The sequence below is a fragment of the Ostrea edulis genome, chromosome 3 (genome assembly GCF_947568905.1).
Source record: "Ostrea edulis chromosome 3, xbOstEdul1.1, whole genome shotgun sequence".
Lineage (NCBI taxonomy): Eukaryota > Metazoa > Mollusca > Bivalvia > Ostreida > Ostreidae > Ostrea > Ostrea edulis.
The window spans coordinates 6506600-6526591 of NC_079166.1; the positions used below are offsets into that span (position 1 = coordinate 6506600).

General features: G+C 34.3%; 2 protein-coding genes and 1 pseudogene across 4 annotated transcripts; 2 read left to right on the forward strand and 1 right to left on the reverse strand.

Moving 5' to 3' along the window:
* Positions 1–634: 634 nt before the first annotated feature.
* LOC125675769 (uncharacterized) lies at positions 635–4848 on the forward strand. Of its 3 annotated transcripts, none has more exons than XM_048913563.2 (5): positions 635–1036; positions 1257–1341; positions 1696–1757; positions 1912–1948; positions 4249–4848. In XM_048913563.2, exons 1-5 carry the CDS (start codon positions 665–667, stop codon positions 4254–4256), a joined length of 564 nt encoding a protein of 187 aa, XP_048769520.2. In that variant the 5' UTR covers positions 635–664; the 3' UTR covers positions 4257–4848. The 3 variants fall into 3 exon arrangements, with proteins under 3 accessions (XP_048769520.2, XP_048769517.2, XP_048769518.2); XM_048913560.2 differs by lacking the exon at positions 4249–4848 and adding an exon at positions 2081–2402; XM_048913561.2 differs by lacking the exon at positions 4249–4848 and adding an exon at positions 2081–2402 and having other exon boundaries at positions 1921–1948.
* A 677-nt stretch (positions 4849–5525) lies between these two features.
* LOC125676760 (uncharacterized) lies at positions 5526–9962 on the forward strand (annotated as a pseudogene).
* Positions 9963–10480: 518 nt separating this feature from the next.
* On the reverse strand, positions 10481–15799 carry LOC125674537 (ATP-dependent DNA helicase RecQ-like). The gene is made up of 3 exons (XM_048911695.2): positions 15479–15799; positions 11579–11738; positions 10481–11294 (listed from the first exon to the last, which is right to left on the reverse strand). Exons 1-3 carry the CDS (start codon positions 15771–15773, stop codon positions 11033–11035), a joined length of 717 nt encoding a protein of 238 aa, XP_048767652.2. The 5' UTR covers positions 15774–15799; the 3' UTR covers positions 10481–11032.
* Positions 15800–19992: the final 4193 nt, after the last annotated feature.

Genomic DNA, 19992 nt, shown 5'->3' on the forward strand with positions numbered 1-19992 from the left:
TCAATGTTTCTTCCATCCAAAAGTAAAATTCTTATATTTAAACACAAACTTAATTCAAACATTGGAAGGTTGTTACATGATACTCAGGTGACCTATAAGGCCCCTGGGCCTCTTGTCTAATTTCCATGCACTGTGACCTTGATCTTTGACCTTTTGACCCCAAAATTGATAGGCATCTTCCCTTCTTTGTATGTATCCATATGTCCAAATTTGGTTTGAATAGAATGCAAAGTACTTGAGTTATTATCCAGAAACTAGTTTTAACAATCAACTTCCATGTGGCCATGATTAAGAAATCTGCACTTCCTAGTATGGTTCTTGATATGATGATAGTACAACTCATCCCTCTCGCTGTGGTTACCAAATGGATGTAGCTAAAAAGCAAGCATTGGAACTCAATTTCTTTTAATACTGTAAATTCTTAACAATAGAACATAATATACTATTAGGTTTACCACCAGACTGCTAATACACCAATCTAATTAAAATTAGATCCTTTGATCCGCTCATCTACTATCGCTACACAAGGATCTAACAACTCTCCATAAGAGGTCATCTCAGATTGAACTTTTGCATTGACCAATCAGCGATCGGCTTGAGAATCTTCGGTGCGATTGTATATTCTCGGAACGACGACTTCCGAACGTATATATAAAAAAGTAAAATGGCTGCGGCCATACCAGCCTCACCGTCCACACCACGCAGGATATATAGTTTATGTAATATTTGTTGTCTGTGCGGGTTTTCATTTCTAATAAAAGAAGTTGATCGAAACGGTACTGTGACATGGAAGAAGCTTTCGAAGCTGAAACTTAGGCTGACCGATGAGAAAAGGGATACCATACAGAAGATCATCGAGATGCCGCCACACTCGGAGGGAGTTTGTGTTAAGTGTTTCGCGAAAGTCGAGAAAATCATTAAATATAAGAAAGAAATCGATAACATCATATCCGTTTTCAGGGAAAGTAGGCGCAGGTTCAAAGCCAAAACTCCGAGTTCATCAACTAGAAAGAAAAGAGTTTTAAGATCACCGCAGGTTTGTGAATCTTTGTGAAACTAGTATTAGGCTATAATATATGAAGTTGTTGAATTGTTTCGCAATACCAGACACATAAAGTTTAGGCTTGTTTTAGCATGAAAACAGAATAAACATTTTGTTTTTGCCCTAGGCCTTACTTTAAGCAATGATATGAAGCTTTATCAACTTTGATATACACTGTATATATTTTAATATATCTGTTATTGAACATTCTTAGGTGTGTCTTCCTGAATTCAAACATGTTTGCAAAGACCCTGAGCGCACTTCTGAAATGACAATTCCTATTATTCCACAGCCTACTGGTATGTATTTCACATGTGCACAATTTAATAGCACTGTTCATCACTGGTGAAGCAGGTGCATTAGGAGGTCGAGATAAAGTTCAATTTATTGTGATGTTGAGATGAAAATTTTTAAATTACTAGGCCCAGAAATTTCATCTCCAAATTTGAGACACTTTAGCTGAAGTGTGTTTGGGTCAAAACATCTGGTTCCCAGTGTAATCTTGTTCCCAGTGTACTTATTATCTGAATTTATTTCAGTATCACAATAGTCAAATTGACAAGTCAGAAAAAAGGGGTTTTAGTATGAGATTCTCAAGAAATTGGATTGCTGATTGTGTATGCATTCTTTGATGATCAATTAATACTTTACAGAATTGCTAAAAGATTCTCTTTCCATGCAAAACAAAGGAGTTTTAGAGGAAGGTATAGTGACTGTAAGTGCATGTACTTAGCTTGCATCCTGTTTAGAAATTCAAAAACTGTGTATTGCTTAATTAAGTCTTAAATAACAATACAAGAGAATTATAGACTTTGTTATAGTGATTTATAATCAAATAATGAAATAATATTTTTTTTAATTATTTATAGCTTCCACAGAGTTTGCAGATTCATGCAAAGGAGTTTGGTATGTATAAAGCAAATATACTTACAAATATATATACATGTATGATAATATAATTTATAAAACTAAATAAGCATATGTATGAGATGTTTGTACACTTCATTACACTTTTCTTTAACATCACATTTGAATTAGGAGTGTGTGTGGATAAACAAAAGCCTAAACCTAGGTCAAAAAGATCTTTACAATTCAGTACAGTAACATCACCTTTACAAGGCAGTGTTGAGGTTGATAGAATTTTCATTGTGATGTTTTAAAAGTTTTGTCATTTTTTATTTTATTTTTCAAAATGCCTAATTACCTGTTTATTAAGTGACTAACCCTTTCAATAACATGCCATGAATTGTTTGTACTAAAATTGCTTTATTTTTATATTCCCATTATCAGAAATTTGGGGACAAATAGTTTTAGGTCTATCTGTTTGTCTGCAAAAACTTTAATCTTGGTCATAACTTTGGAATGGCAGGGCTCGCGCTGCCCATCGCATTTGTCGCATTTTGCGATTTTTCAGAAATAAATGCGACAGAAATTCCGGAAATGCGACTCGGACATTTCGTATTTTAGTATTCGCGAGCCATTTTGAATTTCAGCTGTAGACATCCAAACAGCCTCAGGGCTGTTTTACCTGTGCAGAATGTGTATACATTGTCGCATGGGAACAATAAGACTTAGGGGCGTCTTGTTTATTTAGCAGTTTACACAAAACAAACGGTTGATTCTCTATGTGCACGTAGGTGTGAATGAAATGAACTTTGCACGTGCGAGTTGCCTACAGTACATATCGTAATACACTGGGAAGATGCCCCGAGTCATTACTGGGGAGCTACCTGTTTTGTACTGGATGGAATAAAAAGCGTGTGATTGTGCACACACGCTAGTCAACGGAAGATACTTCTGTGTTAATTAAAATATATAAAATTTTAATTTGTCGGTTCATCACAGTACAAAAGCGATTTCATCTAGAAAGTTAAACTAGAAAGTTCAGCTATATTTTCTAATCCATTTAACGGTAGTCTAGTGTATAAATAGAGGAATGTTGGGAAATTGCATTATTCTTTAGGTCTTTGGTTTGATCTATTTAGAAAATGGCCATGAGGAAACGCAAAACTGTAGGTTCTTCTGAAATTGCTATGCTGTCATCTTTTTACTTCACGTCATCTTAAGTCATTTCAAATTTGTTTCAGACTTCATGAAGTTCCTTCTCCTCACCATGATGAGATTCACCAAAGGACCACCTTGTCATTCTGGATTTCAAGATGAAAACAGGATTCTTCAGTGAAAATGCGATGTGAAACTATGATCATGTGTTATGTATTACAGCAATTAATTTTCAGTAACTTTGTCATCAGTGACTTTTTCTAGACTGCAAATTTAATGAGTAATATATGTCATTTACACTACTAAAATGATTAATAAACATTTAGAAACTCATTTCTTGTCTTTTTTTTAATATAGCCAGTTTATATGCTATGAAATACTCCTAATTTTTTCTGGTATGAAATAGAATTGAGTCAACTTAGCCAAAAACAATATTTAGAAATAAAACCATGATTGTGCTGCAAAGTATATGTCATCAGACTGACTAAAAAGCAATCTGCTGAAATACAATAGATTTTCACAATATCCTGATAATTATAGTGATTTGTGATAAAAGCTAAACAAAGCTATGTTGTATACATTGTGTAAGAATAATCAGAGATATGATATGTTGTATATGCCTCTTGAATAATATACATGAAATATAGATCTACAGTAAACGTGTATGAGTCGATGCACGCGCGCCAGGTTGCGACACAAAATTTTGGTCCAGTGTGAGCCCTGAATGGTAAATGATAGAGCTTTGATATTTCACATGTGACAAAGCCTTTCTGTGTGTACCAGTATCACTGCTATATGGGGGCATAAGTGTTTTACTAACATATCTTGTTTTGTTAATTTTTCCATATTTGCATCATTGAAATTTACTTGGCATGCAGGAATTTACTAGTTGATCTTTACCTGTTACATACTTTATGAAAAGCAGTTGTAACTGCCACACACATGTACATAGCTAATTCATTTTTTGTAATAAGATTTTATCATTACTTTAATTCATAGTTGGTTTTATCATTTAGTGTAATTACAAAACATTGCATATAGTGATGGCACCTTTTCATTATATTCAAAGTGCAAAACTGGAGGCCCACAATTACAGATACCCTCCACTGTGATGGGGGTACATACTTGATATATTTAATAAATCGTTGTGGTATTTCTGCAAGTTGCACACTGTTGTTGTACAGGTATTTTGTATTTTATTATAGATTCCTGAACATATTCCACCAAGTATGCATATTCATTCCAAGGAGGATTTAGGTATGAATTGCATGTTGATGATAACAAATTATATATAACAGATACATTGTACATGTAGAAATCAAATGTACAACTCAAGACATCCCTACATAGCATTAATATAATTGCATATCTACTAATCAACAACGGTTTACACTTAAGTAATTCATAAGATGTCTATATTTCATTCCAGCGAAACCCCCCTTAGATGGCACTATTGAGGTTTATAATTTTCTGATGGTTGTAATGTTCAATGATTTTGATGTAATCTATAATTAGTTCGTTCTTAGTTCTATAAATAAAAACAGTGATCTATTAATAATGGAACTAATTTATATTACAATTTGTTATTAGCTCACCTTAGTCACCAAGAAGATGACCTATTTTTGCTATTTGTTTTTGTCTGTTGTCATTCATAAGCTTTACACTGAGCTTTTCTGATCACGTTTGTCTGTTGCTCATCCATTTGTAAACTTTTCATATTTTCATATTCGTCTTCAGAGGCCAAATTCAATTAGACTTGGTACAAATCATTCCTCTTAAAGATGATGAGTTCAGTTGAAGAGCCATGTCCCTTCCATGGGGGGGGGGGGGGGTAAATCAAGAAAACATAGGATAGGATCATTTAAAAATCGTTTTCTTAAGAATTACTGAGCCAGAAAGTTAAATTTGACTTGAAGGCTTCCTGACGTAAGGATAGTGGTCCAAACTTTACAAAATCCACATACTAATTGCTAGGAACATGTTACAAAGTAACCTTAATGATATGTTGATGTTACATCATGTAGATATGTGTCTAGTGAAGGTCTACAGGCCTCTTGTACTCTTTTGTAGTTTAATTTGAGTAATGCATCATATTTTACTCATGTTTCTGACATCTTCAAGAATTGATTACCTTGTTTATACCCAAAGTGCATTATTGTCAAGTTTGTGTTGTTTGATATTTATTTTTGTTCTCTTTAACATCCCTGATTAAAGTTAGATTTTGACTGTTATTCTATACAATTAGTATTTTAAAGTTTAATAATTTGAGATAGAAATGATGTACTTTTTCAATGATAGTTCCCAAACTTTGATGCACTCTTCTTAAGGTTCAAATCTTTTGATTATCCATATGGTTTTAATCCTATGTGGACAGTTCTACCAACAAATTATTCCAGATATAAAAACTTTCAAATCTCTTGTACCATTATAAAATGAAAATGATTTTAATGTGTCTGTATCTTGTTATAGGTGAACATTTTTTTATCCCAGTGGAAAGAAATATGTGACAGTTGTACAACAAGAATACAAAAGTATTTGCAAAGCACTGGTGGATCACAGTCCTAATACTGACAAGATAATTGTTGAAAATATAGCAAAGCGCAATGGACCAGTGTTGATAAGTACTGCCAACAAGCTGTTGAAGGAAGAATGCAGGAAAGTGTGCAAAAGAGGATCTCAAAGCATTTTGCAAAAGAAAGAACATAATGACTTTCTAAAGTTTTCTTGGGAAAATTTCTATGATGAACTTAAGAGCTCCTGTCCTCTCTTGTTATCAACTGTGTCTGCAATTGTCTGTGACATACCACCTGCCATTCCAAGTAAACCTTTCATGCATATCATGATAACAGCAGCCATAGGACTCCATAGCAGATGCCAGGAGTTGTCAGTTGTACAGTACTTAATTGGAATGGTGTTAACACATGGAGGCTGTACCCAAAAGGTATTTTTAATATTTGTATCATTGAAGCACGTTTCAGCTTGCTCGAGTTAAAATTAAGTAAGCTTTTCTGACCATTACCTGTCTGTAAACATTCCTATTTTCATCTCTTTGAGAACCCCAAGGCCAATCTTAACCAAACATGGCACAAAGTGATATTCTTTTAATTTCGAAAATCATAGTTCATGTAGCCTCCTATTGTTTATTTTTATGTTAATGCCTATTATATTAATATTATTTAGCAGAGGATTCAGTATAAAAATAATTAAACTTTATTACTTATAGATCTATATGTGGTAACAATGGTACTTAATAATAGTTGCTAATCCCTTTAAAGGATATACAGTGCCTTTCAACATTAGGCCTTGCAGTGCACCCACAAACCCTACACAGGAAGCTTGCTAGTTGGGAGTCAAATCTAAGTGAAGATCTTCTTCAAATCAAGGAAGCATGGGCAAATGGAGGAAACAGAAAATATCAACTTGTGGGCGATAACTGGGATAAAAACATTCTGCCATCTTATAGGTATATGTAACAGATTAGTACATGTAACAGATTAACCTAAGGTCTATAGTCAGCATAAAATAGAATAATAATAGTTAATAATGTACTTTCAATTGTAAAATGTGACAATATAACTTGGTCTTAATTTTGTTACAGGACAACAGAAAGAGGAACCCTTTCTTTGCACCTTTTCAATGTGTATGCCATAGTGGATAGATTTATTCCCACATCTCAGTCATCTCAGTCTCCTGATGTAGGCTTGTAGGAACACACTGACTTATCTCTGCTCTCTTTCATCCCCTCTATTGATGAACAAGACATTCTCCTCAAAGAGCTTACATTTCAGTATGCATCATGCAAGGTGAAGATAACGAACAGTGATCAATCTCATAACTCCTACAAGCAATACAAAATAGATAGTTGGGCAAACACGGACCCCTGGACACACCAGAGGTGGGATCAGGTGCCTAGGAGTGTCATCAAGAATCATCCAAAACTGAGAGAACATTTTCAGCACATATACCCAATTCACCTAAGCATAAATACAGCCAGTTCGCAGGACTGAAAACAACTCAGGTATTGACCATTCTCTGATTCCATATGATGTCATGAAAACTAGTGGAGAAAATACTATTAAAGCTGAAAATATACCATCGTGAAAGCCATTAATTTGGTAGATGGAAATTGATATCAGTAACAGATCCATCAAAGGGTGAGGTTGGGTTTGACTTTCAGACGTTATATTCATGGTGCTTGGTAGTAACTGTGGGGAGGAGAAAATCACTACTCTCTCCACTCCAATTATCTATTATGTAACATTTTCTACACCTCCCTTCATAGCTTTCTAATACATACACAGCAAGTCTCTACCCTAATAAAATGCTAGATATTGATTGTCATTTTTAATTTCAGTACCCTCTCGGCCTGTTTGATTGCAACGAGAACAAAACCCAAGAAATCATTCAACTCATGAAAAACTTGTCCAATTCGTTTGTTCCAATGAAAGATGGAGATATAATAGAACCAGTGTTTTTGGAGGTATATACCAGTATATGTATACCCAATAATTATGTATGGGTATAGCACCTCTCCATTCCTTAAAAAATGGAGATAGAAAATAATGAAGCGGTACGAAGATTTTGTTCTACTTAAAATCCATCTCGAATATAAATTTCACTATTATTTTTGTAAATTACATTTTTTATGAATTATAAAAATACAATTAGATATCACATACGTGGGTAATATTAGTAAAGAATTTTGTTGAGCTTCATTATACCCCATGCAATGAAGTTTCAGAGGGTATGTTTTTGACCCGTCCTTCACTCCGTCAGTCCCTTTCTTTTCAGCGCAACTCCTCTGAGATCACTCAACAGAATTTTGTGAAACTTTGTAGTTAATACATACACACTGTGTAGATATGCATATTCAAAGGAAATTCTGATTCAATATTTTTTCTGGGAGTTATGCCCCTTTTGAACTTGGAATTTCGAGCCTGTTTGTCTTATTCTTGGAGTAATGCATAGCATTATCATTCATTATGTGAGGCATTGTCAAGCAATGTTGGAGCGTGGGGTATTTGAGCTTGCTCACTTTTGCTCTCTTTCATTTATTTAATGATTGTCATCAGCCTAAGTGGATAGAGCTAAAGATCATGTAGGATGTTCGAACCCTTTTGCTCTGGATCTTGATTTGAAAACATTTTGTGAACACCTAAAAGAATGACTCGTGTGGATTTTACTGCCTTCTTTTCTATCATGCTTTTGTTATTCTTACTCATTTCCATTTCGTAAAGGTGACAGGCTGACAGATGAACGAGTTATTAGTGCCCAGTGTGCTATGAGAAATGAAGACTTGCCTACAGAGAGATTAGAAGGCTTCATATCTAAAATTGAGGATTTCCACCGTCTCATGAACTTTTTAGAGGTATTGGGATTGTTATTGAAAGTAGTTGTAAGCTTCTTTGTGGCCTAAAGGGTTTTTGTTGATTGCATTTATGAATGTTAAAAAAACAATTTCATTATCAAGTATTTAATAGAAATATTACATTTAACATACATGTTAAAGGAAACCTGTAAAGGATATAGGGTATACTGTATTATGAAATATCTTAAATATGAAAAAGAAATTGGGACAGTTTAATTGGTATTACAGGCTATCCACAAATTAACCTATGACACAGGAAGTGGACGCGACTCCTGCACAATGTATTATTACAGAAACCTTCTAAATGCGAGAAGTGTGAAAGGACATGTAAAGAACTCATATAGACTTTACAAGCAACTTTATTACAATGTCTTAGATGCTTTGTGCATTGTTCATTTTTTACGACATTTTCATCTTCCTGACTCGGACACAGAGATTCCATTCCCCGACAACTTCATAGAAATGAGTAATGAAGACAAGATGAACTGGTTGAATGAAACTTGTCGTACAATCTTAAAGAATGAATTCTTTGATAATGAAGATGACATATTCTCTTCCTTGAGGGAAATGCTAGAAAATCCCAATCATGATGAGAACTATTGGGTATCATGTCGTCAGGATGAAAGATTTCATTGCCATTTCTGTGACAGGAGTTATGCATGTTTAGGATCTCTAAAAGCACATGAAGTGAAAGTACACAACCTCAATGTTAAGGTGCCCAAGACAAATCAGTAGAAAGAAAAACGAAAATTGAAGGACTACATTACTATGCTTTTTAAACTGACTTTGGTACACAGAAACCTAGATGATGCCGTAGACATGGGTGACGGAGAACGTTGTGTGAGATCGGCAAAATATGAACTCCCAATTCACCACAAAACTGGGAAAACCAAGTATACCATTGGTTCTATTCACCTGACTACACTTGTTTCAGGGCTACTCACATCACAGCAAACCGACCGCCTGATTGCTAATCGTTTTGTGAATGTGCAAGGTGGTGCAAACAATAATATTGCATTGGATGAGTACCTGGAGATGCTAAACAGAGACAGTAAAATTGCATGCAGGGGTCACCAGACAAAGGATAGTATCCTTAAACATTCCAAGGAATACCCTCTTCTTGTAGAAATGACCAAACATGTAGAGAAAATTAGCAATACAAGTGTGAGGAAGGGCTTCAACCATTTGCCATCGTATGAGGCTGATGTTAAGATTGTTTTAAAAGACTTGCTCGATAGAAATGCTGTAGAAAGTGAAGAAGAAATCAATTGTAAAAAGTTAACTGCCGAGCGACACCCTTTCAACAAAAGTGGGAGTCAACTGTCAACTATGATTCAGAGACATATCCCAACATCACCATGTTGTAGACTCCGTGACCCTCATGTTTAAAGCTGTATGGACCAATGCTCATTTAGATAACTTTTGTACAAAATTATCTAAAGTAGATTAATTAGTTTTTAAAGTTTAAACAAAAATCCTGAATACTGTATATTTCATTGCTTGCCGTTTAATGTTTGGCAGTCTTAAATACATTTGCCATTAGAAATGGAATCAGAGTGACAGTTGTTTGTAAACCAAATAATTCTGGTTAAAACGGGTAAAATAATGTATGTCATGTGGTATAGCATCATAATACGTACATGTCTGCTGATTTTAAACTGTTTTTACAAGATGGACAATTTTTTTTTGAAATTCGGATCATACAATTTTCTATGACTATATACACATGCATTGCATAATCTATGCTATGCAATTTCACTTAAATTGTTACTGACATGACAGCAATACCATGATTGTATGTTTTATCAATTTAGTTGATATGACTAATAGATCATTGTTTTCACAGTGTAAATGTATCTGCATTCCCAACAAAGAAGTATTGATCTATCAAGTAATTATAAGTACTATTCTTTCACCCACTTATTGTCTATTTTAAAAATTACAAATAGATCATTGTTTTCACAGTGTAAATGTATCTGCATTCCCAACAAAGAAGTATTGATCTATCAAGTAATTATAAGTACTATTCTTTCACCCACTTATTGTCTATTTTAAAAATTACAAGTAAATCAAGTCCTGTTGAAATTTACTGTAGATCTCTACAAGTATATATACACATAATTGTTGCATATATGAATGTACAAGGTATTATGATAATATATGTACTACTTCTACGAGTACGTGAAAAGTCACAAGTCTTCCGAATCATTTGAACTTTCCAGATCTGTTGCATCAGATTCAGAATTAGGCTCTAACTCATCATCCTCATTTTCTGATTCCATTTGCAAAAGTTTTTCTATAGGTAAAAGTAGGCAGTCACCACACTTGCATTTCTCTTCACATATGTCACAACAAGTAAGCTTTTCCATTTCTTCATGAATATTATTTAGTTCAGAGTCTTTCAAGAATGACTTTATGAGGGAAAGTCTTCTGCAACTGGCATCACGAATGACACTTTTTACGTCTAAATCAGTGTTCCGTACGTTGAACGAATTATGTAGCAGTATTGCACAGGATGGACTACCGTCCCTTCCTAACCAGCCTATTCCTTGGATAAGGTCTACTGCTGTTTGTGGAGGTCCGTAGAGCACAAGCGAATGAAATCCTTGAATGTCAATAAATCAATAAGCCATAATATTTAATGGCATTTCAACCGAATTTGATACCTTTTTCACAATAAGCTTTATGTTCGATTTATTTGGAGAAAGGGTAATTTCTGCAGGGTCATTCAAATTCAAAACTTTCATGGCTTTCTTTCTGATTTTCAAAGAGCAGGTTGCACTAAGAGCCAAAAGTGGTGCATTGGGATAAAAAGAACGCAATTCTCCTGATTGTGCAAACCAGCCTCTAAATGCTTCCTTCCTGTTGTCAAACTGTAAACCCCTAGAAAGAAATAGTATATTTTAGATGTTTTTAGGGTATGGGTAAAATAATCTTCCCTCATGAATATAAAACTTTAGAGGCCATATATATTAAAAAGAAGCTTATAACATCATTAACAAGTCAAATAGATTATGCATTCATGCTAATTGATAAAATGCTATTCAATTTTAATTAGATTGCAAGTAAGTGATTTATTCCAAATACTCGATGAGTTTGGGGAGGGGGGGGTTCCAGTTCCAGCAGAAACATTTTCGTTAAAGAAATCAAAATTGTAGTCTACCTACCATATATATATTGTATGAAATTCATCCACCACTATAAGGGTAACATTCAGTTTTTGGAAAGCTGTCCTCCATTCCGGGTCCCCAACCAGTGCCTCTGCTGAAGCATACATCAAATCAATGTCTCCACGTTTGATTTTCTCATCCACAGAAGCACTTTCAACTGATATTCATAATTTTAAAAAACTATTTAATTATTCTCTTAAGGTAAAATGGATGCCTTAAATACATCCGCAGTGTTTCCACTCCAATTTGAACTAGCCTTACCCTATACTTATTTGAGGAAAATTGTCATTTTTTAATGTGAAGAATTTTTCATTTATATTTTTTCTCTCTATATATCTGTTTCAAAAATTTGAGTTTAAAAAAAGAAGAATTGAATCTCAAGTATATATTGAACACTTGATATTGATGTGTTTGTGAAACACAAATGCCCCCCCCCCCCCTTTCTTTATGAGTACTTACATGTAATACATTGAGTATTATCATGTTCAAAATGTATCGTGTTATGTTTGAGCTAATAATGCATACATTATTTGTCAAAATGTGCATCTGGTGCATCAAAATTGGTACCGTATAAGTTTTACATTATGACCCCTGGGTCGAGGCCTCTGCTGGTGGACTGTTAGTCTCCGAGGGTCTCTACAGCCCAGTAGCTAAGTACTTCGTTACTAGCTTGAAAATACGGATGTATATTTAATTGCTGTTATAAAATTTAGAAATTCATTTCAAAATTAAGGATCATCTCCCTCATGCAGAGCTCTTATCCTTGGACGAATTTGGCTCCACTTTTTTGGCACGCTGTTTTTGGCTATATTTAGCTCTAAAACTTCATAGTTATTTCGGATTTGAAACATTTCGGTTGAGCATCACTGAAGATACATTATTTGTCGAAATGCGTATCTGGTGCATCAAAATTGGTACCGTATAAGTTTTACATACTCTGCTTTTTATGCCTTTTTTGCTCACCTGAGCTCAAGTGAGCTTTTCTGATCACCTGTATTCCGGCGTCCGTCCGTCCGTCTGTAAACTTTTCACATTTTCAACTTCTTCTCAACAACCACTGGGCCAATTTCAACCAAAGTTGGCACAAAACATCCTTAGGTAAAGGGAATTCTAAATTGTTAAAATAAAGGGCCAGGCCACCTTCCAAGGGGAGATAATCAAGAAAGGGTAAAAATAGGGTAGGGTCATTAAAAAATCTTCTTCTCAAGAACCACTGGGCCAGAAAAGATGATAATTATAGATTAGCTTTATTAGGTAGTGCAGATTTTAAATTGTTAAAATCGTGGCCCCCGGGGGTCGGATGGGGCCACAATAGGGGATCAAAGTTTTACATACAAATATATAGGGAAAATCTTTAAAAGTCTTCTTCTCAAGAACCACTGAGCCAGAAAAGCTGAGATTTATATGAAAGCTTCCTTGTATAATGCAGATTCAGGTTTGTTAAAATCATGGCCCCCGGGGGTCGGATGGGGCCACAATAGGGGATCAAAGTTTTACATACAAATATATAGGGAAAATCTTTAAAAGTCTTCTTCTCAAGAACCACTGAGCCAGAAAAGCTGAGATTTATATGAAAGCTTCCTTGTATAATGCAGATTCAAGTTTTTTAAAATCATGGCCCCCGGGGGTCGGATGGGGCCACAATAGGGGATCAAAGTTTTACATACAAATATATAGGGAAAATCTTCTTCTCAAGAACCACTGAGCCAGAAAAGCTGAGATTTATATGAAAGCTTCCTTATATAATGCAGATTCTAAATTGTTAAAATCATGGACCCCGGGGGTCGGATGGGGCCACAGTAGGGGATCAAACTTTTACATACAAATATATAGGAAAAATCTTTTAAAATCTTCTTCTCAAGAACCATTGAGCCAGAAAAGCTGAGATTTATATGAAAGCCTCCTTATATAATGCAGATTCTAATTTGTTAAAATCATGGCTCCCGGGGGTCGGATGGGGCCACAATAGGGGGTCAAAGTTTTACATACAAATGTATAGGAACAATCTTTAAAAATCTTCTTCCCAAGAACCACTGAGCCAGAAAAGCTGAGATTTATATGAAAGCTTCCTGATATAGTACAGATTGTAAATTGTTAAAATCATGGCCCCCGGGGATCGGATGGGGCAACAATAGGGGGTCAAAGTTGTTTGGTTTTTGTTTGTTTTTTTTGATATAGTGCAGATTCAAGTTTGTTAAAATCATGGACCCCGGGGATTGGATGGGGCCTCAAGGGGGGCATCAAAGTTTTACATACAAATTTATAGGAAAAATCTTTAAAAATCTTCTTCTCAAGAACCACTGAGCCAGAAAAGTTGAGATTTATATGAAAGCTTCCTGATATAGTGCAGATTCCAAATTGTTAAGATCATGGCCCCCGGGGGTCGGATGGGGCCACAATAGGGGGTCAAAGTTTTACATACAAATATATAGGAAAAATCTTTAAAAATCTTCTTCCCAAAACCACTGAGCCAGAAAAGCTGAGATTTATATGAAAGCTTTCTGATATAGTGCAGATTCAGGTTTGTTAAAATCATGGCCCCTAGGGTAGGATGGGGCCACAATAGGGGATCAAAGTTTTACATACAAATATATAGGGAATATCTTTAAAAATCTTCTTCTCAAGAACCATTGGGCCAAAGAAGTTCACATTAATTTACATGAAAGCTTTCTGACATAGTGTAGATTCAAGTTTGCAAAAACCATGGCCTCCAGGGGTAGGTTTGGAGCCATGATAGGGACTACGGTTTTACATGCAAATAGATATGGAAAATCTTTTGATATGGACCAAGGTGACTCAGGTGAGCGATGTGGCCCATGGGCCTCTTGTTTTAATTATAATTTTTATAAACATATTGCAAATTGAAATGTTAACAACCATGTATGCTGTATGCCCAAGAAGGCTCTAATGAATCATATCATATACATTAACTAGAAATATATGTACCATTAGAAGAAATGCATAAGTTCTCATGATGATAATTCTTAAGTTAACTGAACTGCTTTAAATTTAATGGAGCCGGCAGGGTTGGCAAAAAGGGGTCAATATGAGTATTGACCGGGCCGGTGGTCAATATGGTTAAAACCGGTCAATATTGGTCAATTGAAAATTATTTGGTCATTATAGTCTTGTGTTATTTATTTTAAATGTTTAAGTGACCATTATGGTAAATACTGTAATTCATAACATGCACTATCAATTTATAATAACTTATACGTCATAATATTAGATAAATAATGTACAAATGACTCTGTTGAATTGGGGAAGATGTAAAAGTTTCTGTTCAAATTCCTTAGTTTAACAACTATCTACATTTTAATAAGTATTGTTTCAACAATCTTCATTTTAAGTGTTAAATAAACATTTGAGGGGGTGGGTTGGTGATGTTTTCATAACAATAACAACACACTGGGCATCTCTGGTCCCTGTATATGCTTATCAACACCTGTCCACTCTGCTTCCTGTGCTCAGGTAATGTCCAGCTACCTTTTATTCTTAATCTGTCCAGGTACATGTATTAACAGGTATGTCTCCAATTGTCAAGCTATGATATAGAACTGTGACCCTCTGGTAGGTACTTAAGATATTTTAGTCAGTTTCAGCAAATCAACTATATTAAACTTATGAAATTACATTTGATTATCTAATGAAAAATATTAATCAACAATTGATCCATATAATGAAAAGACTTAATTTATCTTTATCTTTGCAAGAAATGTACAAAAATAGGAAATTGGAGTTTAAATCACTATTGACCAGTATTGACCACTTGGGGAGTATTGACCGGGACGGTTAAAACCACTGGTTAAAACCTGGGGCGGTAAACCGCCCAACCCTGATGGAGCGTCAGTGGGTTTTGTTTACATTGTATATATTTAGTCGTATCATGAGTATTACCTGTGTAGCCAACGCTTAAGTAACTGATATGAGACAGCTTTTTGGTCTGGTCCTTCATCAGGCCTATCAATGGCGAACATACGAGTACATGTCCAGCCTCACGACTAGTTCGTTTCTGAGCTGCAGCGTAAACCTGGAATGGCAACGACTTTCCAAACCCAGTTGGCAAGACAGCAATGCAATCTTTCTTCTTTGTAATATTGCTAATTATTTCCTTCTGTTCCGGTTTCAGAGCGTTCACGCCAAAATCCGGTAATATTTCTTCGACAATGTTGTCGATTGTAGGCGCCGCCATTTTTTCACACTCTCGAACAGTAGTTTAGATGCGATATTCTGATTGGTCAAGAGATTAGAATTTGATTGGGTGCTATTTTCTCAACAAAGTTCAATCTGAGATTACCTCTTATGAAGAGTTGTTAGATCCTTGTGTAGCGATAGTAGATGAGCGGATCAAAGGATCTAATTTCAATTAGATTGGCTAATACACCAACTTCAATTTTTGTCTAGACAGGGATTATATTTCAATGTCTTGCTCAACAAATTGTTACTCTAAAAGAATTTCTTATGCAAAATGTTATATATGAATTTGTTAGTGCATAAATGACTGTTTATGAAATATATGCTGAAATTCTAATCAGGGTAGTTTTTTTTAGATCTGCATTTTCAATACCCTATAAACAAATTTTAACATTATAAAAACTTTCTGACAATTAAACTCTGAAGGAATAATTAAAATAATATTTTGATAAAATAATTTAATTTTCCAGAACTGATTAGAAACAAATTAGGCAAAGATAAATAAATTGTGTGCTTCCGGTTCCCCGACCGACCCTTAAATATTTGAGCCGACCCTTAAAAATTTATCCGCCGATATATATTCCGAAAGTAAACAATTCTGGTTTCACTATTAGAAATCCTAATCTCGATCACTTGCTTGTTTGAGAAAATACATATATATCCTATATGCAAATGGCAGCGTGCTTGCCAAGCACATTGCTGGCAACAGGGCTCGCGCTGCCCATCGCATTTTGCGATTTTTCAAGGGGAAAATGCGATAGAAATTCCGGAAATGCGACACGGACATTTCGTATTTTAGATATCTCGGCGCCATCTTGAATGTCACCTGTTGGCATCCAAACAGCCCCGGGGCGGTGCCTGGAATCTGCAATACCCCCCAAAAAAGTGCTATACCCAGAAAAAAGTACACTATACCCAATACTGCGATAATATACACAGGATATCCTCTTAGATGGGTTGAGAAATGGTTATCTGGAAAAAATGGTACACTGAATTGGTACCGTTACCGTTATACAGCCAATTCATAGAAAAATCCAATACATCCGGCGCCATTTGCCGGCGCCATTGCTTGTGACGTATTATAAGGTATACCACGCCCGATCAAATTAAAGACGATGATGTAGTTTAAATGATGGTGGGTTTTTCTAAGTTTATAAATTCAAATATATGTATATTTTTTTTATTTTTTAATATAAGTTGATGCCCCATCACCTGTCATTTTGTCACCAAAAATGAATTCAATGGATTTTTAATTTTTTTTTTTAATTATCATGAATTTAACACCAGTATTTAATTAGTTCAAACACTTTTTAATCTCAAAGGCAGGCATGAGTATGTAATTTAAGTGATTAAATAATTTTTTTGCAAGACAAAATTTCTTTCTTACAAATTGTTTACACTATAAGCTATGTATATTGCTTATTAACCGGGGGGGGGGGGGGGACACCACAGGTTAAACAAGCAATTAATTATAACAATGAAAATAAATAACAATCATTCGGAGGTACTGATACTGGCAAAGTTAACACTTCTGCACTGCACACATCTATAATTACATTTATACATGCAATACTAATTGTAGACAGGATTTAACCTGATATATTAGATAAGTTAACCCAACTGTTTCAGAAACAGCTGAAAATGATATTGTTGCTTGAATACATATAAAACTGCAATCAAATCAGTATAATTATAGTTTAGTAAGTACAGTATGCAAGTATAAAAAAATATGCACATGCAGGCTCCTTTAACGTAGTATTTGTTTTCTCTTTTTTAATTGTTTTATTAGTACATACCTATTCCATTTAGAAATTCAATGAGAATTTTTAAAAGAAATGATTGCCATAACTGGAAATTAACATATATTTATCCATTGATATGTAAACATAATATACAGTACTAGGTCATAAGTAAGTTCCCAAAGAAAATGTCCACTATATATTTAATACAAAACCATATACTTTTAAACAATTTTTCTGACCGCATTTCTTCATCAATTTTGATGAAATAAAAAGCACTGATCTCAGAAGTATTCACAGTAGCATATAATAATTTAAGAATAAATATATGATAATATATTGTAAAGATATCACGATTTTAACACGAATCTTAATTTGAGAGTATATACTATTTATATAAGTATGTGTAATTGGGGGGGGGGGGGGGGGTGTAAGAGAAGATTTTGAAAAAAAGATAAGATTTGCATTAAATATATAGAGAAAATTCTCTTTGTGAACTTACTTATGGCCAACTACTGTAGTAAGGAATACCGTTATGTACAAAAATGAAACGTACGTTACAAGCCAGAACAGGTATTTTATATTTCATTATCAGTGATATATAAAAGGTACGCATAACAACAGATTTTTTGATGAAGTTCGATTAGTCCGCGTATTTGTGATACATGTAGTATGATATAAATATGAATTATCTATTCATATGAATTGAGGTTAACCCAGGGCTTGATCATACATGATATTTAGCGCTATGAAATACATTTGGATGACAATCACAATTTTGAAAAATTGGAAGAGTTAACTCAAAACACTATTATATATTCCTAATTGTTATACTTTCTTGATGAGCCCCATATTGACAATTTCATCTCTATTCATATTTGCAGAAAATGTCACTCAACAGAGCGGAAAGTCGACACATACACACACACATATATACCAAAATTAAGTATGGAAAATGAGTTTTGCAAACGTGAAATGTACGTTATGTGTGCGTTATCTGTTTTGGAACCCCATGAGTGCAGACACTTAAGGTTTCTACAATGTGTATGATTTCCTTTATGTCTGAGTTTATAATGTTTCACAACAATATCTTAACACGGTTTCCATTGATGTTTTCAATATTCTGGCAGCATAATTTCGTATCAGACATTATACGTATTGATAGAGACACTAATGCAATATCACCTTTCAAAAATGAATTCATGATCTCAGCGAAGCGTACATTGTGTTAATTTACTTGGTATTGAGGGTGCTTATGTTTGACATTGTGTAAAAAATGAAACGCATTATAATTACATGCATATAATTATATTTGTCTTGTCTTTTCTGCAAACATTTAGCAATATGAATAAGTATAGAAGGACAGTTTTGGAATTCTTTGTTTTTTTTTTTTTTTCAGAATAAAGATTTGTGTACATTAACTGAGAATTTATCTATCTATATATATATCAGCATAAAAAGAATTATGAGTTTTAGCTAAACACTATGTATTCTGCTTTATCCAACGATGAGAATTTCATGCCATCTCATGAAGGCCATAATGCTGATCCCTTTATTTGTGTATGGATCAGTCATTAAAACCTTTTTTTCTTTAAGCATGAGATGGTTGAACTGTAAGATGCGAATTGTAAGTGACTGCTCAAAGAAAAAATATATGCATCAAAGTATAAAATTCCGCTAAAAATCTGTATAATGTTATTTAGATTACGGACAGAAAGTCACAAAATCCGTAGGACAAAAAGTCACAGGACAAAAAGTCACAATGATAACTTTTGATTAGATAGGATAAAGAGTCACGGGACAAAACCTCACTGGACTAAAAGTCCCAAAAATGCTCACTAAAGCTGTTGTTCAGACACCAGACAACAAGAAACAAGCCAGCTTTGTGATATCACAGTTGTTTTCAATGAATTATATAGTTAAATTTAATGCTGAGAAGTGATTGATTTCATTTATCATATTTTTAATCCCAATAAAGGCCATTAATTATTGAAAGTAAATGATACAACTTGACTCTTTGAAGACACCCTATTGTGTATACACAGCTACCAACACATGACCCCCATATCCTGTTACTGTAGCCTGTTTAACACCCCTTTGTGTATACACAACTACTGACAGAAGACCCTGTTTATTGAAACCCTATATAAACCTCCAATGACACCTCAGGCATTTGGTATTTTGCTATTTGTATACATGAAATATGTATGATTTGATGAGAAATATAAATTTCTTTGTGCTATATGGAATATAGTCAAATGTATATTAATGAGGGGAAAAAAAAGAAATAATGATACATAAATAAGTCAGTGATTTCAATACATTGCTCTATAATAAAATGGTTTTTTAATAAGCAAACAATTTACGACTTTGTAACCACCATCATATTTATACAAATCAGGACGTTAGCCATAAGAAAAATATGAATTTTTGAATCATTCATAGTTTCCATATGTTTCCAGCTCTAGCCACGTGGAG